This window comes from Neurospora tetrasperma, assembly GCF_000213175.1.
Source record: "Neurospora tetrasperma FGSC 2508 unplaced genomic scaffold NEUTE1scaffold_6, whole genome shotgun sequence".
NCBI lineage: Eukaryota > Fungi > Ascomycota > Sordariomycetes > Sordariales > Sordariaceae > Neurospora > Neurospora tetrasperma.
The window spans coordinates 2,597,177-2,607,340 of NW_009799104.1; the positions used below are offsets into that span (position 1 = coordinate 2,597,177).

Genomic DNA, 10,164 nt, shown 5'->3' on the forward strand with positions numbered 1-10,164 from the left:
CAGATCTGGAGGCATAGGTACGTATTCGGCGGTTGGTGCTGCCGGATAGTCCGCCATGTCAATAGCCAGCATGCCCTCAAAGAATGGGCCATGATCATCATGATCGTTGCTAAAGACAGTGATCAAACAGCTAAACTAGAATTATTTGGGGAAGAATAGAGAAAAGAATGAGCGCTCAGTCTGATACCCTGTCTGAAGACTCGCATTCCATATCGTAGGCATAATCGTCAATGTACGTCCCTTTGTACGGGAGCCGTTGCCCCCATTCTCAGACCCGGGTTTCCAAAGCCTTCCAAAGCAAGCATGTGCCAACAACCATTGGTGCTTCGAAATCAAGTCATTTCAAATTCCCTTCTCGTGCCAGTGTTGGTGAGCCGTGTGATGGCGATCCCCTTGGGATTTACCTGAAGACGCCCTGGCGTCTTTGCCTGGATGCTTTTCTTTACTGTCTTTCTCTCGTTCCGCGCCTCGGTCCCGCTCTCGGCCATTCTCTTTACCTGCAGCAGTGGCAGATGCCGATGCAACTGCCGACGTACTGCCTGCTTCAGGCACCATTGTCCCCGTGATGAACCCGTGACCAGGACTACCTCCGTTGCCAAACTCGGGTGAAGCCGTTCTTGTCTTGCGAATAAATCCAGTAAGGAATTTTCGTGGTGCCTGCATTCCATTGCGCAGCCCCTTCACACTTCCGCCCGACATGGACGACAGCTGCTCGCTACTCTTAGAACCTTGCCGTATAGCGCTCGAGGCGTTCCTTATGTCCCTGCTGCTAATACTGCTGCTGCTGCTGCTGCCACCTCCTATAACAGGCCCATCCATCTCACTACCTGAGGAGCCGGGCGCTATGCTCCCACCGTCTATCCAAAAGATCCCAGTAGCGTTGCCGTGCGCAGACAAACCGAGGACATCGCCATAACTCAAGTTGTCCAGTGCATCAGAGAGACGAAGCCGCTCATCCGGTGGCCTGCTGGTAGTTTCACCAGCGCTTCGGCGAGTCTCCATCTGCGCGAAGCAATGCATTGCGCGTTGGTGGAGCGTAGTGCATAGACGATGGAAATGAAGTAGGTCGCCTTCGCAGTTGGAAGAGTCCCAGTCTGACTCGGGATGGACTTTAGCCCACAGTTTGGCTAAAGCCGCAAAGTTACGCGCATGATCGACCAGGTATGGGAGCGAAGGGAAACCCTCGCGAGCGAGGGGTGATAAGCGGCCCAGAATCGTTAGGGGGGTCGAGTAGGGAGCAGGCACGCTGGTGCTGGTACTTTCGGCCGGAATGGCGCACACGGCGTCAGCAAAATCCTTGAATGGCTGGCGCTGTTTTTGGAGAAACTCGGTCATTGGCTCCATCCATGTCTCCTTCTTGCTGGAGATGTTGAGGTTGGCTAGAGCCTGGATGGTCTTGGCGATGAGAGTCAGGGTGCGTTGTGCACGCGGTTTGGGGTGGTCGCGCAAGAGGCCGAAAAGTTTTGGGTTAAGGATAGCTGGGCAGAGGAAGCGGAGGAAGAGAAATCCGGACACCGAAGTATAAACTGCAGTAGCAGTGCGGTGAAAGTGGCCATAGCGATCCTCTGCAACAGCCCGTATATATTTCAGTACGTGACGGATCTCCGACGGCAAACGATGCGCGGACGATGCGATACAGCGCCAGACAGCGCTGGTCAGCTCAATTAGCTTCGCCCAATGTTGTTGAATATCATCGCCGTTCTGCATCCTACTCGGGTCAACTTCGCAATCAAGGTCGAGCTCGTTGATGTCACGTATCTTTTCTGCCAGAGTCTCCTCCAGATATTCTTTGCCTAAGCGTCGCATGTAAATTTCAAAGGCCTGCGTCAACAATGAGTTTCCCCTGAACAGCAAGCTCGCCTCGCCCGGGAGCGTCCTGCTCATGTCCTGAACCGTCTGCCACATTTTGTCCGTGGAAGCGATCGAGTCATTTGACATCAGCCGCTGGTTGAACCGCGATTGCTTGCTGGCAGTTTGGCTCCCTATCGCGTCAATTTCTTCTTCTACCAAGGTCACCAGCCACTCTGTTGCCTTTCCAGAAACCTGGAATATATTGACGAATATTTCTGCGAGCTTCCGTAGGTTTCCAGGCATCACGTCAGCTATTTGTGTCGTCAGCCCTGACCCAAAGCGGTGTAGGATCTCCGAGAGAGGCTGATATTCTCTGGATTGCAACACGACGACCTCTTCATGGTGCACCTTGAGAAGCATTGTTCCAATCGACTGCTGTCGTACGTCATACACCTGGAGCCACTGCTCATGATCTTTTCCACGCTCCAGAAGATGCAAAGGGATGTCGACAGCACCGCACAACGCCTCGCTCAGCTGGCCTGTTTTGGGCAAGCCAAGAGTAGCCTGAAGCTGGTGACTGAAGCTTTCGGGATTGCCCACGATCCGTTTTAGAACCACCGATAGGTAAGGTAAGGAGGGAGGAAGATCCGTAAATTCGCAATCCTCTCGCCAAAAGGGGTTCTTGGTGTTGAATTTGATTGATGTCCGGCCTCGAACCTCGCCATCCAGTATGACCTCGGCGAAGTAATTACCGACGGCAGGGTCTGGGTCTGCAATACTTTTGTTTTGGCGCTCCATCAGGTTTCCCTCTTGAGCAAATGTTCGGCTCCGTAGCCTTGCCTCGGTGACTCTAACCTTGACTGTTTTTTCGACTCTGAAAACTTCTCCTTTGGGTGCTGAGTTGAGGTTGGTCACCTCGTATACACGTCCTCGGCTTGTTGGATCGAGCCCATATAGATCAGGCACCGCAAAGGCTCTGAGAAGGGCGAACCAAGCCTCGAAAAGCAGCCTAGACTCCAGCGATATATATACTGGGCGCAAAATTGACAGTTGAGTGGAGGTAGGGGAGTAGATGGGGAAGATACCTATACAGTAGTTTTCGTTTAGCACTGTCTTGTCCAGTTGCTGTATAGCTGACCTGGACAGCTGAGACAATTCGATCATGGCCAGAAGCGAGACATCGTGCTCTGTCATGAGTTTGAGTTCGCCGTTGTCTGACAGTATGCAAGAAACACGTTTCCAGGCCATGTGCGGTATTTGCAAGTCTCGCGCAGAGGGACGTTTGACAATGGCCCGTGGGGAGGTGGCGAGGCCTTTGTCCCATAGCATCACTCTGCCGACCTTGATGACGGTAGCCTCCCGTAGGCCGGAAGAGGAGGCCCGACGCTGCATCTCGCTCCTCAGCGGTGGCAGAGCAACGCTGCTCCCTGATCTTGTCATGGTGTTCTTGGTGCCGGAAGGCCGCAGCTGCTGCCAACACAGCAGGGCAGCCAGCCACAGATCATACTCTTCTACCGCTGAAGGGCACAAGATGATGCTGAGATTGAGATGTGGACTGGTGATCTCCAGCGACGGCCGGCCGCCTCTCTCCATCCGACTGAGCGGAAGTACACGACATCCACGAAGATCCGGTATCAAAAGGGAGATAGAAGAAGAAGAGCTACCCTCTCCCGAGTCGCTCACTAAGCTCCCCTTCTCCTCATCTATATAACATATACCACCATACCATAGGCCTCCCATGTCTTTCAGGTACTGGGCCTCTCCGCGCATCCTTCCGCACAGGTTTTTCATCAAGAGCAAGACATTGTTGGCATCCCGCGTAGGGACAGGCAACGGCAAGGAGTCAACTGACGGCTGAGGTGATGAGAAGGGAGAAGGTGGTTGGGAGGCGGCAGGTTTTTTGGTGAGCCGGGTCCTCGCCGTTGACAGTTTTCTCTCCTTGTGTCCAGCCGCAGCTGCCATGTGGTGAGTGTCCGGCGACCCATACGAGTTGAAGTGCGGCTGGGGCAGAGGCCTCAAGTCATCTACGACAGCCACCGAGCCGGACGATGAGACTGAACCGATGCGGTGACGGTTCTCGGTCACAAGTTGCTGCCGGAAGGCACTGTCCAAAGTATGGGTCCTGGGGCGAAAATTCGACAAGGACGGCCGTGACGGTGGACTTGACGAGGCGCTGTCGAGAGAGCCGGCCAGACCCTCTCCAAACACCATGCCCTGGCGTCGCGTGGGGAGGCTAGACGGAGTTGCAGTGACGGGACCAGATGGGCTGCCAACCGGAATGGGTGCAGGCGCCGTCTTACTCATCACAGGGCCGGCAGCACCGGGCATGGACCGGGGCGAAGTTTCGGGAGAGATGGAGGGAAATGATCCGGGCCGCTGTGGCAGGGCTGCGGAGTTCGCATTGCCGCTGGGTGCAGACATATCGAACGTAACCTCAGCCGGCTCCGGGGTGGCGGCTCTGACGGTGGCGGCAGGGCGGGCGGCGGGGCGGAAATTATCATTACCGCTGCCGCTGCTGCTGCCGTTGTCGGTGGGGGTGAATGTGGTTGTGGCTGTGGCTGTGAATGAAGGTGAAGGTGAGGGTGAGGGTGAGGGGGAGGGGGAGGGCGAGGGTGCTAGTGAGAGTGAGGAGAAGCTAGCTGGCATTTTGGCCAGAGCAAGCACAGGGGCGGACTCGACAGCAAAAGGGAGGGTCGTGGCCTTGACCGCGGCCTTGACCGTGATCGTGGCCGAGTCCTGCGCTGTGTTCTGAACCGAGCGGTCAGGTACCGAAAGCGGCGCGGTGACTCCGCCGTCTCGGGAGAATGCTGAAGCGTCCGCAAGGACAGGGACGGAGGTGCGATCATGGCTAGAGGTACGGTTGCGGTCACGGTCACTGGGGCCCTGTAGGCCGGGACTTGGTTGGCTCCCTACACCTCTGTCACCACGACCGCTACCGCTGCCTCCAGCACTTCCCAGCACAACCGGGTGCCTCCCTTCCATTGCTGCCGCAACCGTGGTCCCACGAGCAAGTCCTGGCCGGGAGACTTGTGTTCAATGCAGAAACGAAGGGGAATGCGACGTCGCAAACCATCTGGAAATAGGACAACAGCGCCGGCCTCGTCTTGCTCCGCTGTTCAGGCTGGAGCCCCTCGAGGATGGGACTTGGAGACGTCGACAGCGACGTCGGCGGCGAGTATCGTATCGATGGACCGCAGGTAGACACACCTCAGGGCCAGACGAATGCAGGTTGGCAATGCATCATACCATGTATCCAATATGGCAGAGCCGCTCTCCTGCGTGGAATCTGACCTGAATCCTGCCCGCCTTGGACCCTTCCAGAGGTATTCTCGTCGGCCCAGGCGAGCCAGGGTACTGAAGCTTTTTTTGGGGGGGGGGGGGAGGGGGGGTGGTGTGGGGGTTTAGGGGCACAGCAGGACGGGGTTAGGCGGGTATGTACACATACTGGGCAATACAGAACTAGGGACGAGCCTAGCTGCCTAGGTACCTAGGTACGGCACTACGTCTCCACCCTTGGCAGCAGTGACGAGGTCCACCCCAGCAACGTCATGAATGACACCAAGTCCAAACTCGAGATGAGAATCTGGTGTTGATTGCATGGGCAATGGAGTCGGCAAATATGGATGGTAGATATGGCAGCCGTACAACAAACCATAACACGGCTTTGGGAGGCATATAGTAGACAAGGTCGGTTTAGATGGAGATCGCTCGCTACCTCAGCAGCATAAACTTTGTCCACTGTGCACCAACTATGCACCATAACAGCCAACAACATGGTACAGTGAGGACGGGGAACCGAAACAAAGTATAGGTAGTATTACCAACAGTCCCAGCCGTTCCAACATGAGTCAACTTAGAATCCTTCTCCTGCCATGATGGTGCGACCACCTCCATACCATAGCGTGCCGTCCCGCACTTCAAGCCCCTTCTCCTGACCGACAATCCACTCGCCCATGAACTCGCCGTCGACAGCGTCCCACACTTGGGTCTCCAGCCATTCATTGATCTCTTCAATCCCCCGAATCCAGCTTTGCCGCGCCAGAGGTGTTGCGTGATCCTCTTGGTCGAGAAATCGCCCGAGCGTGATATGAGCGCTAGGAACCACGTACCTCGACCTGACCTCAACCCCGGTCTTCTTCACTGCCTCGAACAGGTCTCTGCGGAGATGGTGGTACGTGTACCCGTCATGCTCCTCGGCTGCCGGGACGAACGACACGGCAATGGCCGAGAGATCATAGGATATCATGGGTCTCACCAACCGGACCCGATGCAGAAACGTCAGGTTCGTCAACAGCGGTATCGCCGGTCGTATCGACGACAAAAGGCTCGCAATTTCGTCCGAGGTCTGCGAGTGCGCCAGCTCAAGTGTCGTCATGTGCATACGGTGTGTAGGCATGAGCCATAAATCTAGGTCGCACCCCATCAGTCATTCCACGATACGCGCAGACCCGGGGCAAGCAGCAAGGGAGAGTGGCTGACGCACTAGGAGCCGCCTTCTGGAGAAGGGTTTGCAAATGGGAAGCCAGTTTCAAAATGTGCTCTGGTGGTCTTGCCCAGACGACAAGACAGTGTCGTGGGTCTCGGAATCCAGGCTGGACCGACGGTCTTTCGAGCCGAAATAATACAGGGTCGACAATCAGCTCCTTGAAGTCGGCTGACAAGAACTGCTGTTCTTGTTGGAGGTTCCGTGTCAGTCGATGACTGGCATACAACGATTGTATCTCGGCCTGGACGTTGAGCGCTGAGCGGTGAGTAGAGCTTCAAACACCCGCAACTTTTCGCCCTGGCATGGAGGGAGAGAGCATCAACCGAGGCACCTACGGGATGGTCATTGCAAATTTGTATGAGGGCATCGTATGGGTTCTCTCCTGGTCTGATCTTGACACCAGAGAGGTGTTCCAGCTTGCTTATTGCATCGACTGATTCGATCACGGGCTTCATTGTGTGTTTGCTAGGACGAAAGGGGCCGAAGCAGATGACGAATGCAGGTTTTTTTCCAGCCGAGTGCCCAAACTGCACGGTGAGTAGGTGTGTAATGTTGAACCTGTGCCGGCCCTTTTGTTTAGTGGTCGGTACTGCTTGATTGACTGAAAGGACAACATATGTCATAAACGGTCGATACAGTACTATTGGGCACTCCTTCCAAAACCTAGGTATCTTCAGCTTTACAAACCCTTTTTAGTACACCAAGGTAGATCATTCGTAAATACTACAACACCAAGTACCATCCGCGAAACACCGAGACACTTGATTACTACCTCTACTTACTAATACCCCACCAATTCCATGCATTCAAACTCCCATTTAAAAGGATCAAGTGGGCAGGCTGAGTGAATGAGACTATTGTGCATAAGGCTGGTGGTGATTATCAGCCGCCACATGGGCCGTCCAACACCGAACTCCGGACAGCAGGTCAAGTCAAGCAAGCCATGCCACAATGATTGCACTGGCCGCCGGCCTGCTAGTTGCATGTAACCATCAAGGCAATGGTGTTCCCACACAGCAATGCGCTCTTTAATTACAGTTTACTCGCTCTCGATTGAGGTTGAAGGCGGATCGTGACAGTGGACGGACCAAACAAAACCTCTTGACAGTCTTCCACGGAGACCTCGTTGGCGAACTGGAAAACGAAGAAATCAATCGCCTTGTCAGCTGGGCCAAGGGCCACCATTGGGGAGTGCCACGTGCCTGCCCCGTAGGTTACAGCCTGGTCCGTAGTGGCGATGAAAGCACGGAGGCCCTTTAGGTCGGGTAGCCCTCGACCCGGCAACTCTCGATTAGCGATCGTGCCAGGAGGCCGCGAGGAGGGAACTGGCAGCTGTTGGTCTTGGGCACTCGGCGAGAGGCTTGGGGCGACAACGACCAAGTATCGACTTTGTGGATCGGCACGGAGTGGGACAAATGTTTGACTGGTAAACGGATGGCGCTCGAGGACGGTGACCGGGAAGACTTCCCGCTCGACCCCGGCTTCGAGTCGCCGAGGGAGCGCCCGTGATGCACACGTAAACATGTTGGAAACGGCCACTCCGGTTCGGCCGCTCGGTGCCTGGTCGTAGAGGTTTTCTATCCGTGAAACGTGCTGGTACTTGATTGCCGTCCCCTGGTTGGCGACAATGGCATCGAAGGGCATGCCTGCCGTGTCGTTGGCCTTTGCGGCCATGGCAGGGTGGAGGTTGGGTTGTGGATTGGCAACCGCATCACCAAATGGCTTAAACGCTTCCAGTTCAAGCGGTACCGCATCAACCACCATGTCCAGTCCGTTTAGTCTTATCTTGATGGGGGTAGCCATTGCTTAGTCGTGAACAGCTGTACCCCTTTTGTTGTTGTGAGGACGTCGTCCTTTGACAGGAGAGATAGAGGCAAGGCGATCTGATTCCGTCTGAACAGCACTAGTGTTCGGGGCGGCAAGCCGCGGCCCTTCCGTATGGGTGCAAGGCTGGATTCTGGGTTGTTACGTGCAGAGCTGGATTCTGGGATGTGGCCCGTGTAGAGCTGGATTCTAGGTTGTAGCCCGTGCACACACACTCCACACACAAACGAATATAGCTAAAATGATCCAAACTACTTTCAAATCCTTTTATTTTACAATATAACTACTACTAACTACTACCTCTCCTAATCTTTAAAAATCCTATACACCTTTACTAATTCGAATCTACCCTATATGTACTTATTATTAATATAGTAAGTACATTCTAAATACGCGCGTAATTTTTCTTAGTATATTGATACACCTTTCCAATAGTTCTTACTTTAATATTATAATACCCTTTAAACTTAAGGTTCGTAATACGATTAAAAAAAAATGACTAAGTAGTATTTACTACTCCTATTAGTATAGAGTCTAAAAATATTAAAGAATCTTATATAAACCTGCCGCTCTCTATATAGGATTTCTTTATTATTATATAAGAATTTACTAGTCCTACTATAATTCTCTCTAACCCTATCCTACCTGTAGTATAATCGGTAAATAATTGTATAAAGGTATTGAAAGACTATAAATTATATAATATTAAGATCGCTGGGATGGATATTATCTACGATACTCATAAATAGTAAGAGGGTAAAAGAATAAGCTGGAGTATTACTAAGCTTTTAAATATATTTATAAATAATTACTGTATACTCCTTTTAAATATTTTTATTTCCGTAAGGCTAACCCTTCTACCCTATAAGCTATACGTAATTTTATATTTAGAAGTTCAGCCCTTAGTATTTAGAGTATTAAAATTATATTCAATTATAATCTCTATATTAAAACATAATTAATTATAGTTGTAGGTTATAAAATTCCGTACAGTACTTGTACGTTGCGTAGAACTTTTAAAAAGTGCTATAGAATAAATAATATTACTTTAAAAATATATAATAATTACTATTATAATGGCAGGGGTATATAATATCCGAATGATATTAAGTATACACCTTCTACGACCTCCTGCAACTCTAGAAAGTATATTATAAATGGTGAAAAGGTTATGGAAAGCCCGGCCGCGGCTAAAAAAGTACATTTAAATAGTACTAGTAAAGTTTATTCTACCTTTACTATATAAATAGCTACTATTCTAACTACCCTATAAATATCCTTTATATATTTTTCTATATAATTAAAACTAGCACTCCCTTCTATAATTACCTTTAGTATAGTATTATATTCGCTCTTATAAAGATACTATACGGGTTCCTAGCCCCCCCCCCCCCCTCCCCTCCACCCTATTCCGAGAATAATAAATAGGATATAATTTAATATTATAACTAATCAATTTTTAGTTATAGCTACTACCTTTAAAACTACTATAAATGTAAAAAGGGCGCTAGAGAAATCTTGGTGGATATAAAGGTTAGATTATAGAAAGTATATAGAATTTATAGAAAGTATATAGAATTTCTAGTTTGTAGTTAGAAATAATCAGAGTATCTACCTTTATATAATAGATTTATTAATTACAGTTACTTTCTTACTCTATATATCTACCTATAAATATAATATAATATACAAATAATCGATTGAGAAAAGACTAATATATATATAAATAATAATAAGGTAGTCTACTCGTACTATTGGAAACGTCTTACTGGACTGTACCCCACCTTTTTCCCCACGTCTAACTCAACCCTACACACCCACTACCAACCCGCACTAGTCCCGCTCGTACCGTACCTGCCAAACTCCCAAATTTCAACCTATTATACCTATTGTACTATAGTTAGTAGCTACCTCAATCAATCCACTACATCGCGCATCGCTATTATTGATAGTATAGATTAGTACATTACTTTTTAATATATTTTCCTAGCTAACTGTAATGTAGATAGCCGATGCTGTGACTCAATACGTATACAACCGTAGTGGCGCGGATTGAATATAAT

General features: G+C 50.6%; 3 protein-coding genes across 3 annotated transcripts; all 3 read right to left on the reverse strand.

Moving 5' to 3' along the window:
* Nucleotides 1-120: 120 nt before the first annotated feature.
* On the reverse strand, nt 121-4,773 carry NEUTE1DRAFT_124859 (uncharacterized protein; the record flags this gene model as incomplete). Its single annotated transcript, XM_009856274.1, has 3 exons — nt 121-497; nt 588-2,800; nt 2,930-4,773. The coding sequence occupies 3 exons, from the start codon at nt 4,771-4,773 to the stop codon at nt 343-345; spliced, it is 4,212 nt and encodes a 1,403-aa protein (XP_009854576.1).
* Nucleotides 4,774-5,471: 698 nt separating this feature from the next.
* On the reverse strand, nt 5,472-6,814 carry NEUTE1DRAFT_69493 (uncharacterized protein; the record flags this gene model as incomplete). The annotated part of the gene is made up of 3 exons (XM_009856275.1): nt 5,472-6,198; nt 6,275-6,458; nt 6,613-6,814. 3 exons carry the CDS (start codon nt 6,730-6,732, stop codon nt 5,645-5,647), a joined length of 858 nt encoding a protein of 285 aa, XP_009854577.1.
* Nucleotides 6,815-7,022: 208 nt separating this feature from the next.
* Nucleotides 7,023-7,812, reverse strand: NEUTE1DRAFT_118269 (uncharacterized protein; the record flags this gene model as incomplete). Its single annotated transcript, XM_009856276.1, has 1 exon — nt 7,023-7,812. The coding sequence occupies one exon, from the start codon at nt 7,799-7,801 to the stop codon at nt 7,310-7,312; it is 492 nt and encodes a 163-aa protein (XP_009854578.1).
* Between the last annotated feature and the right edge of the window lie 2,352 nt (nt 7,813-10,164).